General features: G+C 40.8%; 3 protein-coding genes across 4 annotated transcripts; 2 read left to right on the top strand and 1 right to left on the bottom strand.

The window, feature by feature from the left end:
- The first annotated feature begins 344 nt into the window (after positions 1-344).
- LOC103717152 (pentatricopeptide repeat-containing protein At3g53700, chloroplastic) lies at positions 345-4,250 on the top strand. The gene is made up of 2 exons (XM_039116117.1): positions 345-3,215; positions 3,823-4,250. Exon 1 carries the CDS (start codon positions 740-742, stop codon positions 3,035-3,037), a length of 2,298 nt encoding a protein of 765 aa, XP_038972045.1. The 5' UTR covers positions 345-739; the 3' UTR covers positions 3,038-3,215; positions 3,823-4,250.
- A 2,821-nt stretch (positions 4,251-7,071) lies between these two features.
- On the top strand, positions 7,072-11,277 carry LOC108510881 (putative disease resistance protein RGA1). Its single transcript, XM_017841063.3, has 2 exons — positions 7,072-10,915; positions 11,055-11,277. Exon 1 carries the CDS (start codon positions 7,188-7,190, stop codon positions 10,764-10,766), a length of 3,579 nt encoding a protein of 1,192 aa, XP_017696552.3. The 5' UTR covers positions 7,072-7,187; the 3' UTR covers positions 10,767-10,915; positions 11,055-11,277.
- A 3,083-nt stretch (positions 11,278-14,360) lies between these two features.
- Positions 14,361-15,371, bottom strand: LOC113461820 (condensin-2 complex subunit H2-like). Of its 2 annotated transcripts, none has more exons than XR_005507021.1 (4): positions 15,217-15,371; positions 15,026-15,127; positions 14,748-14,910; positions 14,361-14,619 (listed from the first exon to the last, which is right to left on the bottom strand). XR_005507021.1 is itself a non-coding variant. In XM_039116125.1 (4 exons), exons 1-4 carry the CDS (start codon positions 15,310-15,312, stop codon positions 14,523-14,525), a joined length of 483 nt encoding a protein of 160 aa, XP_038972053.1. In that variant the 5' UTR covers positions 15,313-15,371; the 3' UTR covers positions 14,361-14,522. The 2 variants fall into 2 exon arrangements, 1 of the variants encoding a protein (XP_038972053.1); XM_039116125.1 differs by having other exon boundaries at positions 14,361-14,648; positions 14,748-14,906.
- Positions 15,372-16,522: the final 1,151 nt, after the last annotated feature.

Genomic DNA, 16,522 nt, shown 5'->3' with positions numbered 1-16,522 from the left:
CTGACCTATATGTAGGCGGCAAAAATTATATCCTATACTACGTGCACCAGCATGGCTGTGTACACCACCAATCATCAAGATGCATTATGGGCCAATCATCAAGACAAATGTATGTATGTTGTGCACCATGTGGCGTTGCACGTGGCCATTGATAGCTGCTCGTTTCTATAGTTTCTATCCATCAAGGGCTCATCTGAATGCACTGCTAGAGAAATGGATGATTGTGATTATCTGCATGCAAGTGCTTTTCTTTGGAACACGGCAGCCAAGGAACAGGAGGGCGCACGGCACGTGCATGCAGTGTGGGGTATAATTTCTCCCGTTATGGTCACCACTTCCCTCAATTCTCAAATTGGGATAGCGACTGGACCTCTTATCCATTTCCACTCCACCTGTAAACATCTTTGTTTCCAAAACAATTCCTTCTCCAGTTTCCCTTGTTTTATCCCAATTCTTCTCCACTTCTAGTCCTGCACTCCTTTCTCTTGGAAAGAAATCCTCTCCAGCTGATTTCTATTTCTAAACTTTCCAAGCTCACGATTTCCAAATGCCATCCGCCTCGTATATTCTCACTACCATTTTGATTTTTCTCTTTAAGCAGCTGGATCTTTGCACCTCCATCTCCCTTTCTATTATTTTTTAGATAATCCCCAGCTGTTTGAGCGCTTCAACTGAAGAACCCACTTCTTGCAGATATCTGTTCCCTGTTCGAGCGCTACATGTTTGAGATATTTCCCCAATGGCGCCTTTTTTGTCAGCTCTGATGCCTCATCCCTCTGTTCTTCTTCAGAAGTTAAGCTGCCCCCCTCATACCCTAGACCGAAAGCTGCCGAAGTTTGTCCCATTTGCATCCGTCCAAGGTCGCCAAGAGCTTGCAGTATCGACTGCTTCTGACGCCAGTCCTATCCACCAAATCCCTCCTGATTTTACCCCAGATGATCTTCTTGGCGTCCTCCGCCGCCAGAAGGATGCGGAGTCCTCTCTCCGCCTACTTAATTGGGTGTCAAAGAAAGAGAATTTCACACCCACTTCCTCCATTTACAAGGAGATCCTTCAGCAGCTCGGAAAGGCCGGATCTTTTGATCAGATGAAGGGCCTTTTACAGGAGATGAGGCTCTCCGGCTGTAAGATTGATGCAGGTATTTTCCAGATCTTCATTGAAAGTTATTCTAGATTCCAGCTGTTTGATGAGGCTGTTAATGTGGTTCTCAATCTGATGGAAGAATTTGGAGTCAAACCCAATACATATATTTGCAATTTTGTGCTAAATATCCTTGTGGAAGAAAGCAAGATTAAATTGATTGAATTGGTGTATTCTACAATGACTAGTAGAGGAATCCAACCAGATGTATCTACTTTCAATATCTTGATTAAGGCTTTGTGTAAAACGCATCAAATTAGACCCGCAATTTCGATGATGGAGGAGATGTCAAGCTATGGTTTGGTGCCTGATGAGATAACATTCACTACCCTGATGCAGGGCTTCATTGAAGAAGGGAATAGTGAGGGTGCATTAAGAATAAAGGCAAGAATGTCGGAGATGGGTTGCATTCGGACCAATGTAACGGTTAATGTTCTGATACATGGATACTGCAAACAAGGAAAAGTAGAAGAAGCTCTTGGCTTGATACAAGAAGAGTCTGTAAAGGGATTCAGCCCTGATAAGTTCACTTTCAACACTCTGGTTAGTGGGCTGTGCCGAGCTGGGCATATCAAGCATGCACTTGAGATATTAGATGTGATGCTTCAGGAAGGTTATGATCCTGATGTTGTAACTTACAATACTCTGATTTCTGGGTTGTGTAAATTAGGAGAGATTGAAGAAGCTACATGTGTCCTGAATCAGATGGCCGAGAGGGGTTGCTTACCAAATATGGTAACCTATAATACTCTTATTAGTACTATGTGTACAGAGAACCGACTTGATGATGCTATAGAACTTGCCCGTGGCCTCACTCTCAAAGGTCTTCTACCAGATGTATATACTTTCAATTCCTTGATCAGTGGTCTCTGCAAGGCTGGGGATTATGAGATAGCTTTGCGAATGTTTGAGGAGATGAAAAACAGTGGTTGCTCGCCTGATGAATTTACTTACAACATATTGATTGACCACCTTTGTCTCCATGGGGAGCTAGGGAAAGCTCTGGGCTTGCTGAAAGAAATGGAACTGAATGGCTGTGCCCGAAGTGTTGTGACATATAATACTCTAATAGATGGGCTGTGCAAGAACATGCGAATTGAAGAAGCAGAAGAGATATTTGACCAGATGGATATGCAAGGAGTCTCAAGGAATTTGGTGACTTATAATACTCTTATAGATGGCTTGTGTAAGAGTAATAGGGTTGACGAAGCCACTGAACTTATGGATCAGATGATAATGGAGGGATTGAAACCTGACAAGCTCACATATAATTCCTTGCTCACACATTATTGCAAGCAAGGAAACATAAAGAAAGCTGCGGATATAGTTCAAACTATGACTTCAAATGGCTGTGAACCTGATATTGTTACGTATGGGACTCTCATTGGTGGCCTGTGCAAGGCAGGTAGGACACAAGTCGCTTGTAAGCTCCTTAGAACCATACAGATGAAGGGGATGGTCCCAACTCCAAAAGCTTATAATCCTGTGATACAATCACTCTTTAAGCAGAGGAAGACTAGAGAAGCTATAAGGCTCTTCAGGGAGATGGTAGAGAAGGGAGAGCCTCCAGATGCTGTCACACATAAATTTGTTTTCCGTGGTCTGTGTCTTGGGGGAGGACCAATTGGAGAAGCTGTTGATTTCCTGGTGGAAATGACAGAGAAGGGATTCTTACCCGCATTTTCCTCTTTTTCAATGCTAGCTGAAGGTCTCTTATCCTTAGCCATGGAGGATACGCTTAATAGGGTAGTTGAATTGGTAATGGAGAGGGCTGATTTTACAGAAAGTGAAATTGCCATGATAAGGGGTTTTCTTAAGATACGCAAATTTCATGATGCACTGACCACCTTTGGCCGTCTATTGAGAAGTAGAGTGCCTGAGAAAGTTTACAATTAATGCTAAAATGTGGAGAAAGTTCTGCTGAACAGCTTGTTAGCCTTGAATATCATACACAGCACCATCGGATGTAAAGCCAAGTCTGTATAGAATTAGATGGAATATGATCATACATAAAAGGATGGAAATCATTCTGGCTGTCAAAGGTCAATAGGAATTGGTTATCATATAATGATATGTAAGGAGATCCTTCTGGAATATTTTTTTTGCAGTCAAAGCCTGTTCAGTGACGTAGTTTGATTTCTAGATTGCTGAATCAACGTTTTAAATCCTGTGGGACAGGAGTATTCTGGTTTCTCCTTTTTCTTTCTTTTCTTCCTCTTTCCTTCCTTTTTTTTTCCTTACCTTTCTTTCTTTCCTTTTTCTTCTTTCTTTTTGCTATCTCTTCTTTTTCTTCTTTCTTTCCGTTTCTTCTTCTTTCTCTTTCCTTTCTTCTTTGTTTCTTCTTCATTTTTTCACTTCTTCCTTCCTTTTTCCTCCTTCCTTCCTTCCTTTCTTCCTTTTTCTTCTTCTTTCTCCGTATGGATAGATTTCGGAGTCTTGACCCTATCCCGGTCCCATTTTCTCACAAGAATGGGAGAGGACATATGTTACTGTTGTAAATTATTCCATCTGAAGAAACTGTAGATCTTATGTTTAACATTGGCTTTTCTTCTCGACTATCATTGCCTTTACTGAGCTTCTCTTCAGATCCTATTCCTCTCATGGCTTATTTTAGTTTGCAGTTTGTTTGCATCTTAGTTTTATTTTGCTAGTTCTTTTTTAACATTATTGTTTTTCTGAAGGAAACAAAGCTCCGAACTCGTGATTAGTCTCTAGAAATCTGCAGTATGCTAATGGTTTGCTGTACTGGACTGTGGTGCAACTAGTGGAATACCTGGCTCTGTATATCTAGTACTTGTGGCTGGCATATGGAATATCAGTAAATGAGCTTCATACAAAATTTGAATGCATCACCTGGAATGCTCTTCAAACATGGCACAGCAACATTGTATTTTGTCTTTGTTTGGCATATTCTAACTGGTTCTTACTCTTAGTCCTCATCTAAATGCATTTACTCTTGTAAGACCTATTTATTGTCATGCATTGTACCACTTTGCATCCTTATAGTTAGTTTATGGTCCAAACTCTGTAGCTTTGAAATTGTTGGAAGAATATGCTGTACCTTGCCATACTAATATCTTGATCTGTAATCTTTTTCAACTTAATTGTTTGATATTGTTGTTAAATTCTATCATGCTCTTGATAACTATGTTTAGGAATTACTAACTATTAGCATTTAGTTACTTGAGCATAGTGTTAATATCTTCTTGGCTAATGGACTTTAAGAATTCTTAGACTTTAATGAATCTTCTGCATGTAGTTAATTTTGGTTGGTCCAATGGAGCTAAAAGATTTTGTTTTGTTCTTGTATGACTTAGGAGAAAAATCAGACTTTTTTTGGTGACCGATACAGAGGTAATATACCACCACTTGAACCTTGGACCTACGGTGGGCTCTTGAGAGAGGGGTGCCAACCAGGTGAGCTAACTGTTGTTGGCGGCTATTATCTTATAACTAAGAAGCATATTCTGATAATCTTCTTTGCTAATTGTGGGAATGCTTGATTTTCATGGGCGATCTGTAGTTCATTGATTTCAGTTGGATGTGAAATTTTGTAATCAGACCACTGCCATCGGATCTCTTCACTATAGTGATATCTCCCTCTCTGCACTCACCATTCATTGGAGGTTACGATAACCTACCCCTCTCCTTTTCAAGGATCATTCCATTTTCAAGGCATTGAATCGGCCAAACTTGAACTCAGAGTTCTGTCACCACGTCATGGCCCTTGTTATTGGACAAATCATGTTGAGTCCTGCTGCGATACAATTACTGCCCTGCTGGCTCGTCTGTGAATTAGCCATCATTAAGACTAGGGGTGTGAATTACCTGCTGGCTGCGATGTAAAGTGGTTCACCTACTTCAGTCGTTCAGTTCACTTCAAGTCCTAGCCATCCCCAATCATTCGGTCCTTTTCTTGCCTCTCCTAAGACTCCTTACACTCTACCCATCCGCCACTCAAGATCCACCCTTTTTTTTTTTTTTTTTTGGTAAAAAAACGGCTACTCATTTCATATAACTCTAACGTGAGTACAACCCACTCTCTTTGTTGCTTGGTCCCTTTCGCATTGTCACTGGAGGCCCGAAGGAGGCACTCCTCTCAATATATTTGGCAATGTCTCATTGGACGTCAACAAGCTCTGCTTCATCAAATTCAAGATCTCTCCTTCAGCCTTGTTCTTTGATCCCCATTCCACCTTTTCTACTCCTCAATCCCCATTCCACCTTTCAAAAATTAGGGTTTTGCAATTCTTTCTTCCTTCAATCAATCACTAAGATGAGTAGATTCATGTTTCAATCCCACAGTCTCCCGCTCTTTGGTTATCATTGGGTTTGTTCAGAGAAGGTGGAGGCGGAAGCCGCATGTAATTGACAGCCAGGATTCTCCATTTGAGGATGATGGAGCTAGAGGCGATAAGCCGAAGGAGAATTGGCACTTGGTGGGGGTTTCTGCCTCTATGTTGAAGAGACTCTCGAGCACAGGTAGATCACACTGTAGCAAACTTATTCCTCTATAATTGCATATTCTCCTTTCCTCCCCCATCATCCTCATCACCGCTCCTTTTCGAAGAGGGGATGATGTTCTAGCAAACTCGGGGGATGATGTTGTAGCAAACCCGATAAACTGAACGAAATGAATTTTTCGAGTCAGTTTGAATCAGTTTTCACATAAGGTCAATTTTGTTTTAGTTTTGGTTTTAGAAAACTGATTTAAGTTGGTTCGATTTTAAAAATATCCCTGAATCATGCAAACCTCTAGTCAAGACATAAAAAAGCTGGGCCAGGACGGCCCAATGGTCCTACTTGTTGGACCAGTTCAAGCAGTCTGGGGGCAAGTATGAAGACCCTGATGTGCGCCCTCACCTAACTCGATCTGCTTTCTGTTCTCTCTCCTATTTTTCAGGTTTCTTCTCTTCCCTTTTTTTTTTTTTTTCTTTTTTCATTGAATGAATGATTTCATGGGTTTTTATGTTAAACTGTTCAAACTTTAAAGGGTAATAACATGACTAACAGGATAATGAGGCCATTATGTTTTGATGCCGGCACTTTGTTACAATATAGGAAGAGGAACAAGATATGCTCCTCACACCCATAAGCGGCATCTTGAAAAAAAAAAAATTGTATAAATATCTTTCTAAATATTAAAATTTGCATAATTTTTTTTAAATTAATATTTAATTTTATTTTTACAAAACATTATTTTTGTATGAATATTTTTAATATATATATATATATATATAAAGACTCTGCGTCAGCAGCAGAAGTCTCTCTATATCTGCCAAATTTACAAGGAACCACTTCCATGTCCCTCTAAAATATTATTTTGGGAGACCACTTTATTCCCCACCAAGTATACCGATCTCCGTGGCAACCCTGCGTATTACACCAATTGAGTGGTCCCGTGATGCATTTCTTGAACTATACACGCCCACTTGGACGAGAGGTGTAACCTTTGGGGTGTAGTCGAGTTTGCATCAAAGGCGTGCAGCTGTTGGTATTTCTAGATCTACTTATGTAGAAGATTTGAACCTTTTCAAAACAGTTAAAGGTGCCTATTTCAAATATTGATTCTTGAATCATGCCAAATCCACTGATTGAACCGGAGGCTCTTCATTGGCAGATCCCTCTATCTATGTAAGATATTTATTTTTGACCACTTCAGCTTGATGCCCACCACTCTGTCATTGTTTTTTTAACATTATATATAGACAACTTGTACGATAAGTAAACCAGTCACTTTCTTGCTTGATGTATTTTACTCCAGCTGAGTGTGCGGATGACAATAAGAGAGAGAAAAAAAGTTGAACATTATCTGATCTCCTGCCTTTCTAAAATAGAGATTATCTTGTCTTTCCACCCATTGTCAAACCTACCGGAAGCTCTCCACTAACTTCTCAATAATTGAGGCGAAGCACACCAGCGATCAACTTCTCAATAATTGAGGCCACACACACCAGCCATCCCAAAAAAGCAACTATATTTCCTGGAGAAAATCTCTCTCTCTCTCTCTCTCTTCTGTAGGAGGTGCTCTTGTCCACCGATCGATATGGAGGCACTGCGATCAGTTGGAGGATCCATCGCTTCCGCCGTACTGAACAACTTGGCCGGCCTGGTGATCTCCGATGTCATCCAGCAGTTCGGGCGCCACTCGGGGCTTCAGGATGACCTCATGAGGCTGCAAGCTACCCTAGCACGGACACGCTTCATCCTTGGCATCGCGGAGAAGAAGCGCACCAAAGATGACAACCTTGCCCAAATCCTCCAAGTACTCAAAGATGCTGCCTACGATGCCGAAGACTTACTGGACAAATTCAAATACCAAGTCCTGCAGCAAAAGGCTGAAAGCCAAGAAAATCAGAGAGGTACCTTCTTATTTCCTTCTCTTACACTTGCCAGAAATGTGTTCAATCGTGACGGTGATGCTGTGTCTAAAGTGAGGGAGGTTATGGGGAGGTTAGATAGCATTGCTGATGATATGGAAAAAGTCATCAGACTCCTGGATTTAGATGATGAAGGAAAAAAATATCATAGATCGGCGAGACGAGAGACAAGCTCATTCTTCGCTGAACCCAAAGTGTTTGGGCGAGAAAAAGAAAAAGAAAAGGTGATAAAACTGCTGTTAAATTCGCCAGATGCAACTGAATCCGGTGATGATCCTATCCGTGTTTGTTCAAAGAGACAAAAGAAAGATAGTATTTCTATTGTGCCAGTGGTCGGTATCGGAGGGATCGGAAAAACTACTCTTGCCCAACACATTTACAATGATCCGAAGCTAAATGATTATTTTGATTTAAAGATTTGGGTTTGCGTGTTTGATAATTTTGATGTGAAAAGGCTAACTAAAGAGATAATAGAGTCTGTTACCCAGGAGAGACTCTCTGATCACCAAAATTTGAATTGTCTCCAAGAGATCCTTAAGGAGAAGATAATGTCAAAGAGATTCCTGCTCGTCCTTGATGACATCTGGAATGATGACCGCAACGAATGGGATCGTCTGTGTGCTCCATTAAGGTCCGGGCTGCAGGGAAGCAAGATCTTGGTAACAACTAGATCTCAAAAGGTAGCAAAGATGATGGGCACAATGGAGGCAGTCTTCTTAGAGGGTTTACCAAATGATGCCTATTGGGAATTTTTCAGTAGACTTGCATTTGGTTCTCAGAACCCCAAAGAACATCTTGAGTTGGAAGCTATTGGTAGGAAGATTGCTGACAGGCTGAAGGGATCTCCACTTGCAGCAAAGACGCTAGGAGGCCTATTGAATTTAGACTTGGATGAGAGGCACTGGAGAACCATCATGAACAGTGAAATATGGGAACTAAAACAATGTGAAGATGGCATTATGCCGGTCCTACAGTTGAGCTATCAGTACTTGCCTGGATATCTGAAGCAGTGTGTTGCATATTGTTCTATATTTCCTAAAGGTTATTTCTACAGAAAAGACGAGCTAGTCCAAGTCTGGATGGCACAAGGCTTTATTGTACCTCAAGGAAATGTGCGGATTGAAGAGGTAGGGAGTGAGTATTTCGATGATTTACTTGGCAGATCTTTCTTTCAGCATAAATGGAATGATGCATATGGGATACATGATTTGATACATGATCTGGTACAGTCTGTCTCAGTCGGCGAATATCTAAGAATAGAAGATGGCAAGTGGCAGAAAATCCCCAGCAGGCTTCGACACCTATCAATAAATACTCTGAATCTGGAGTTGAGTAACTTTGCCAATTGTAAGAATCTACGCACCCTTGTCTTCAAGAATTTGTATGATACAAACTTTTGGTCTGTGCTTGATTGCTTGTTCACAGCGTCAACAAAGATCCGTGTGTTGAAATTCAGGAATTGTCGGATCAAAGAGTTGCCTGAAAGTATTGGCAATTTAAAACATCTTCGATACCTTGATATCTCTTTCACCAGAATTCGAAGGTTGCCTGAATCACTGTGTAACCTTTACAATCTTCAGGTGTTAAATATATTTGGCTGCCCAATTGAAAATTTTCCTACACGCATGGCCAACCTAGTTAAATTGAGGCAGCTTAAAATAGATGAGGAGACAAAATGCGAGTTGGCTGATATCAGGAAGTTAACGTCTCTCCAAGAGTTGTCAGTATTCGAAGTTGTAAAGCAGAGAGGGCACAAGATTGAAGAATTAAAGGACATGATACAGCTTCGTGGAAGAATTTGCATTAAAAATCTTGAGAGCATCGAAAGTGAGGAAGAGGCCAGTCAGGCTAAGCTGAATAATAAACAGTACCTTGATGAATTGGCCTTGATATGGAATATTGATAGAGGCACCAGCTTAGGGAACGCTGATGAGGTACTTGAAGGCCTCAAACCGCATTCCAATCTCCGAAGGTTGGAAATCAGAAACTATGGTGGTGTCCGATTTCCAAGTTGGCTGGAGCCACAATCGCTCAAATATTTGAAAGCTATTTGCCTAGAAAATATCCAAAGCTGCGGGCAACTTCCATCTCTTGGACAGCTGCCATCCCTCGAGATTCTGCGCATCAAAAATATGCATGCGGTGAAGCAAGTTGGTCATGAATTCTATGGCTCTCCAGAGGTCCAAGGATTCCTGTTGCTGAAAGAGCTGGAGATTTTAGACATGCTGGCATGGGAAGAATGGTTCAGCGCAGAAGGTATCCAAGTATTTCCTCGACTGCTTAAGCTTCATATCCGAAACTGTCCCAAGCTAAGGGGTTTACCCTGCCACCCTCCCTCGCTCATAGAATTGGTCCTAAACAATGTGGGAATAAATATGCTCCCAGAATCATGGGACGGAGACCATGGTTTAACTAATGAGAGCAGTCTGACACAGCACAGCAGAAGCAGCAGCAGGACCTCTTCAATTTCTCGCATGGATATCTGGCATTGTCCAAACCTGGTAAATCTGGAACAATGGCTGTTGTCACACCACCTGCCGGCTATCAGGGACTTGAGTATTATTGACTGTCAAAAGGTTGTGCGGTTGCCAATGGAAAGGTTTAAAGACTTTCTCTCCCTCATCTTCTTGGAAATCAGGGAGTGTCCCTTGCTCCCGTCCCCAGTGCAATTGATCCTTCCCTCTTCTCTCCAATGCCTTTTATTGGATTCATGTGGTCATCTGGATGAGTCACTACCCGGCTGCCTGCACAACCTCACCTCTCTCACCATGTTGCAGTTGATCTGCTGCCCACACATAACATCTCTTCCGGAAGAAGTGCTCGGTCACATGATTGCTCTCACAAGTTTGAATATTCGGGACTGCGGAGAACTGAGGTCCCTAGGGGACTTACGAGCTCTCAGATCTCTTGATTTTTTGAGTATAGGAAGATGTCCTCGGCTCACGGTATTGGCAAATGAGGAAGAGCATGGCGAGGGTTCGGCACGTCTTCGCTTCCTGTGCATCGACGACACTGCTCTGGTCAAAGTGCTGTTCTCCACAATCACCCCAGCCTCCCTTGAATCACTCCAAGTCCGGGACTCAACTGAACTCATTTTGTTCGCTGGAGAGGAGCAATTATGGTTGCAAGGACTCAAATCTCTCAGATGGCTACGCCTTGTAAATTGCAACAATCTTCAGTCCCTGCCAACTGAGTTGCAAAAGCCTTTCCACCCTCCGACTTTTGGAGATAACAAATTGCCCTGAGATCCGCTCGCTGCCAGAAAAGGGCCTGCCTTCATCCCTAGAAAAGTTACATTTCGATAATTGTCATCCGGTGCTGACTGCGCAATTGCAAAGGCACAGAGAAATGATGAAAAAGTCGCATAATGTGATTTCGTAGCCTACCGAGACAGGTACAGCCCATCACACCGCCCTCTTTACCGACTTTCTGTTTCCTATTTTGTAGGAAAAACTGCATTATTTTGAGCAAAGAAGGATGTTTCTATTTACTGGATTTTTTTTTGAAAAAGTATTTACTGAAAAATGTTTCAGGGTCTCCGTCCATTGCTGCCGCACCAGCTCTCCATGTTACTCTTTTTGTGCAAACAGATGGCCGTTACTCTTTTGTACTTAGCCAGCAATAGCAAATGGATTGCTCCTTAAAAAGCAAAAAATGGATTGTTTGTATTTATGATAAATTGCAGTGCTTGTAAATATATGTAGACTGATGATTTACAGCGGAAAGTGCGTGAGAATAAGTACGCATTTTTCAAAAAGTATTTACTGGAAAATGTTTCCAGGTCTCCGTCCACTGCTGCCGCACCAACTCTCCACGTTACAACCGATTCTGTCGCGACATGTGCCTGGAATATATTTTTGTGCAAACAAATAGCCGTTACTCTTTGTACTTGGCCAGCGATAGCAAATGGATTGCTTCTTAAAAAGCAAAAAATGAATTGTTTGTATTTATGATAAACTACAGTGCTTGTAAATATATGTAGACTGATGATTTACAGCAGAAAGTGCGTGAGAATAAGTACGCATTTTTATTGATGAAAGTGAGCCCTTTTTGAAACTGAGACTTATCTTGTACTGTATCTATTATATGGTTTATATTAATAAACATAATGGCCACGGTAGGCTTAGCCCTGCTTTCTCCCAAAAACAACAACAATAACGGTTCGAGTAGCCCCCCTGGTTTAGCCTCTTGGTGGACATACCTGCAAACTGTTTAAATATTAATTTCATCAAGATTGGTCAGAGGTCAGGCTATGAAGGAGGACTGCCTCTATTTCATAAGCCAATCTTGCACACTGGCCTCATTTGCACACTATTATATGCAACAAAAGGTGCAAGGAGGAGGAGAAGAAGAAGAAAAACAAAAGAAGCACCACTAGGACTTCTAGTGCCCAACATATGCTGTTTGGTCAAATACAACATTTGCATCAACAACATAACCAGGCTCCAAATTTGTGATCAACCTCATAGGCAACGATGCCGCAGAAGGGGCAAACAAGTATCAGATAAAGTAGCTGGGAACAATTTTGGCAGTGGCCACATCAAGAACTGTGCAAACGAAATCATGCTCACATTCTTTCAGCAAATCTAGGCATCACAGGAGGCTGCTCACATTATTGCATCGCTCGGGAGCAAGAATTATACAGACCACAAATTGAAGACGGTCATAGGCCAGATTGAACAACTAAATTGGGAGATTTGTTCAGCATATTGCATGCAAATATTGGTGGAAAGTTGCACGGTGCTCTTTCAGAAACTACATTAAAAGAAAAGAGCAAAATATAAATATTGGTGGAAGGTTGTATGGTGCTCTTTCAGAAAGTAAATAAAAAAAGACAAAATATTGGGAGATACAGGTTTTGTTCGAACATATAAGCCTCAACTATGTATTATGCAAGAGCTTGGATGAGGTTGCACTACCTATAATTCTCCTATAAATACCTCATTCTAGTAAAAATTATCATAAATTATGAAAAAATTTGCATGATTACATTCATGCAAGGCCGACACTTTTTAAAGTATTATTTTTGTTTGCATCCATTGTACGTAATTTTGGAAACCTTTACCCCTCCATTAATTGGCCTGATTGGATCAAGACGAACTCATTTAATTTGTGGAAAGAAGTTCTCCTCACTGAAATATTTTTTCAATAAAAACTAATGCTTAGTTTATATGATACTTGAAAAAGTGGCTTTTGCATGTTTAGTTGACCACAATAAAATGACATATTCTAGAGTGACTTATGTTTGGTTAAACATGTACTTTCTTGAGAAAGCTGTGCAAAGTACTTGTAGTTGTGTTAAATACTTGTTATACCTTTAATAATAATAATAATAAAAACTTACCCTACTCTTTCTAAAAAGCTTAAGGGTAGTTTTGCAAAATAATAATTCTAATTCTCAGCCGGTGGGAATTGGACTTTTCCGTAGCCCTCGTAGATTTTTCTTTCTAATGAAATGTGGGAATCTTATTCCCATGGGAGAAGATATTTTCTCATCTCTTTTGTTTAAAAACTCCAACCAAACATAAAGTATTTCTCCATTTTTCTATTGACCATAGTTTTTCCCTCCTATTCCCACGAACTAAATGAGTCCAACATGGCCTCTCCCTATGGACTCCATAATTAAAGTGGTCGTGCATTTGATGTTCCTCTGATTTCCTCTTGGCAGGTCTATACATACCCCTCTTCCCCACCACAAAGCTTCGTTTCCCACCCAATGATGGCCTCACCCAAATTAGCTCAATAAATAAGAATTCTTAACGTTGGTGGAAGATCAAAAATCCTGAAAGATGAATTGCTTTTCACCTCAAATGAAAACAAAGTGGATTCGTTATAACTTGTCCATGCTCCTTCACCTCGTCCATCATGACATATTTCGCAGCCCAACCTTCGGTGATAACCTTCTTCCCTCGAGGAGACGAGATATCGCTCGTTTGTTCACTCAGTTTCAACCCATGCACTGCATCACTATCACATTTCCTGCTTGGTTTCGACTCCTTTCTCCTACTCTCCACCCTGGCCTTACCCACCTCCACATAAAGAAGGGAGATATCGTCCATATCTTCTCCACCAACCCCAACTCTAGAGCCAATGTGAACGAAGAGGCCACGGACATCAGACAAGACATAAAGGGCTTCGACACCTTGCTCAACTCATGGAGCTAAAATCAAGCGATTTATGAACCCCACGCAAGAGATATCATGCATCGATCCAATCAAATGATAAAACACGGAGAAAAAGCATCCAAAAACATGTACAAAAATCATAGACGAAAATGACGCCCCTAATGTTTTTGTGAAAATGATATCTTGTACGAAAAAAGAAAAAAGAAACATTTTATCTATCCACACTAATAAATCATATAGATATTGAAATGAAATGCAAAAGAGAAGTCACCTAGAAACAGACATCTAGCCTTGTCGAGAAGTTTTGCTTGTAGCTAAAACGTTTCATCTTAGACACCATCCCAAATGAGATTGACACCGACAACTTTAACACACACAAAAAAAAGTTTAGATTTATTAATGGGGCATTGCTACTATTACATATAAACAAGGATGGACAACCGAAAAATATATTGATTAATGAATAAACATACAAGAATTACAGAAATTTTTAACATATATACCTGCCTAGACCTAAGCCATAAATTAAAGTGTTGTCGCCTACCCACTTGTTAGAGGGAACTGATACACCGAGTTACATAGAGTATGGTACTGATATATGATCTCCAGACCATTCAACAGACATTTTACATCATCCTCAATTTTTTTTTTTTTTTTTTTTTAAAAGTTGTTTTATGTCAACCAGCAGACTGCAAATCAAATAGCTCTATAAACCGAGTAGACCTCCGTCTTCTTTTCCCCTCAGGAGTACACCCGATAACATTGCCCTTCCCAAGCTTAGGAGAGAACCTGCCATTCTGATGCAATGATTTTAAAGGTGAGGTGGCTTCTGAGGTGGAGGAATTTGCTTTTATGCACCCTTTCCTCAAAGGGAAATTAACTCTCTTCCTTGTCGAACAGTTGCCCATATCTTCTCTTCTGGCATGGCGAAGGAACTTCACGTAGATGGACAAACTCATCACTTGCTGGAGCTCTTTGTAGATCAACATTCCCATTGTTTACCTGAAATCCAAAGTTTGTGGTAAATACACAAAGTTTCTCAATTTTTGATCACAAGAACAAGTATGCCATATATGCTTGCAAGCAGAAAAAAGTAAATACCAGCTGCAGAAGTGCAGAAAATGTCCTTGCAACATCATGCTTGGGTTGGCCCATCACAACATCCATAGAGGACATGCTTCCTCCACTGTCTACTTTGAAGGAAAGCTTGTCCAAGATTCTCTCGCCATATAAGTGAATGTCAAAAGGAGGGTGTGTATCCTGTCTAAAACAATTCCCAATCAATGAAAAAAATAAGGAAATCTCAAATAACCAGAAGAATTCTTTGGCTAATATAGATCAGGACTGGAAGAGAACGGAAGCAATCTCCTGCTACCCACTTGCTCTTCCGAGGTGTGTTCAATCCGTTCTTTCCATGTTGAAACTCGTGTGGCCAACTCTGTTTGCTTCTCTGTTTCAGCTATGCTAGCAAGAAGGGCATCCTGAATGAAGAGAGGATAGATTACGAAATCAGCATGAAGAAATTGGAGAGGTAATATTAGAAATTTTAAACAAACAATATAGTGCCCACAAGATGCAATATAAAACAGGACTTGAGGGAGCCAAGTGAAGTAGAACTGACATCTGGTCCGATACTCTTGGGAACCATCCCTGAAACCTTAAACATCTGACCAGATCCTCATGAAAACCAACTCATTGCCCAACAAATTGAACGATCATTAAAAGAAATATGAATTCTCCTTAATATATTCTCACTATAAAACACCATAGCCACTGCCACAAGTAGAAGTTTCCTTAACAATCCTTCATTTAACACACAGATCATCATCTGCCTAACCAGTTGATAAACCCTTAATAGTTGATAAACCTGCTGAAAGGCAACGTAATACAAGGCAATCCATGTTATCCTCAAACCTAAGAACTGGCATCTAGAGGCCAGAGTTTAACTCATCTGCAATAAGCAATGGACTGATGTAGCTCCTTCCATGGCCATTCCCACAAGCACCATGACTGGATAACAGGAAAAATTGGGCGAGAGACCCATTTACCATTGCAGTCATTGCAGTCACATCATGGTTCAAATTTAACCTATTATTAAAGCTTAGAACCAAGTTCATTCATCCGCCAGCTGCTCCTACAAAATTAGATATTGATGTAGTCTCAGGACTCCATCTTATACATGATTTATATTTTTTGTTGTTTCTGTGTTTTCCATCTAAAATTTAGGGCTTGAATTTTCAGTCGAGTAATGTACTAGTACTGCCAAGCAAAAGGGATCTACCTAGGTGTGACAGGAAGCCTAACCCAACTCCAAACCACCACACTTAATTGCTTGAATCTTAGCATTTCTTCAATGCCCACGGGTCATCATTCATCTCTAGGAACGGAGGAGGATGGATGATAGTCTCGAAAATAGAATTGTGTGTATATGGAAGAAGGGGAGAAGAAAGTTAGAAAGAGAAAAAAAATGCAGAAATCTGCAGAAAACATCACAGAAAAAAATACCGTTTACGTGAATAGTAACCCGACCCATTACTATTCACGGAACTTAACTCGGGCCTATAAAAAGACAGGACAACAACCAAAAAAAAAGAGAAAAATTCCTAGAAAGGTGAGTGCCACCATGGACGAAGCTCTGAAAGACCATTTTCCTTCCACTTTCATCCTGCTTCTTGACCTATTTCTTCTTGGAGCCAACCTTCTGACCCTGTCATCCTTCATCTCGATACTTTGGTGAGCGCGGCCTGAAGATTCTCATTGGATTGAAGGAATCAAACTCGTAGAGGAATTATCCGACTAGTTCTATCACCATCTTTTGCCCAACCTTTGTTTCTTCGTCCATCAATCATTATCTTCATCCATCACCATTACCATCA

The sequence above is a fragment of the Phoenix dactylifera genome, unplaced genomic scaffold (genome assembly GCF_009389715.1).
Source record: "Phoenix dactylifera cultivar Barhee BC4 unplaced genomic scaffold, palm_55x_up_171113_PBpolish2nd_filt_p 000057F, whole genome shotgun sequence".
Taxonomy (NCBI): domain Eukaryota; kingdom Viridiplantae; phylum Streptophyta; class Magnoliopsida; order Arecales; family Arecaceae; genus Phoenix; species Phoenix dactylifera.
This window is presented reverse-complemented; position numbering and strand designations above follow the sequence as displayed.

Bases quoted from the DNA above. Each gene is read 5' to 3' on its own strand.
- LOC103717152 (XM_039116117.1), top strand. From the start codon at position 740: ATGGCGCCTTTTTTGTCAGCTCTGATGCCTCATCCCTCTGTTCTTCTT.
- LOC113461820 (XM_039116125.1), bottom strand. From the start codon at position 15,312: ATGTTTAAGGTTTCAGGGATGGTTCCCAAGAGTATCGGACCAGATGTC. The intron at 15,128-15,216 runs GTGGGCACTATA...CTCTTCATTCAG, and splicing joins CCTGTTTTATATTGCATCTT to GATGCCCTTCTTGCTAGCAT. The intron at 14,649-14,747 runs GTATTTACTTTT...TTTGGATTTCAG, and splicing joins TTTCTGCACTTCTGCAGCTG to GTAAACAATGGGAATGTTGA.
- LOC108510881 (XM_017841063.3), top strand. From the start codon at position 7,188: ATGGAGGCACTGCGATCAGTTGGAGGATCCATCGCTTCCGCCGTACTG.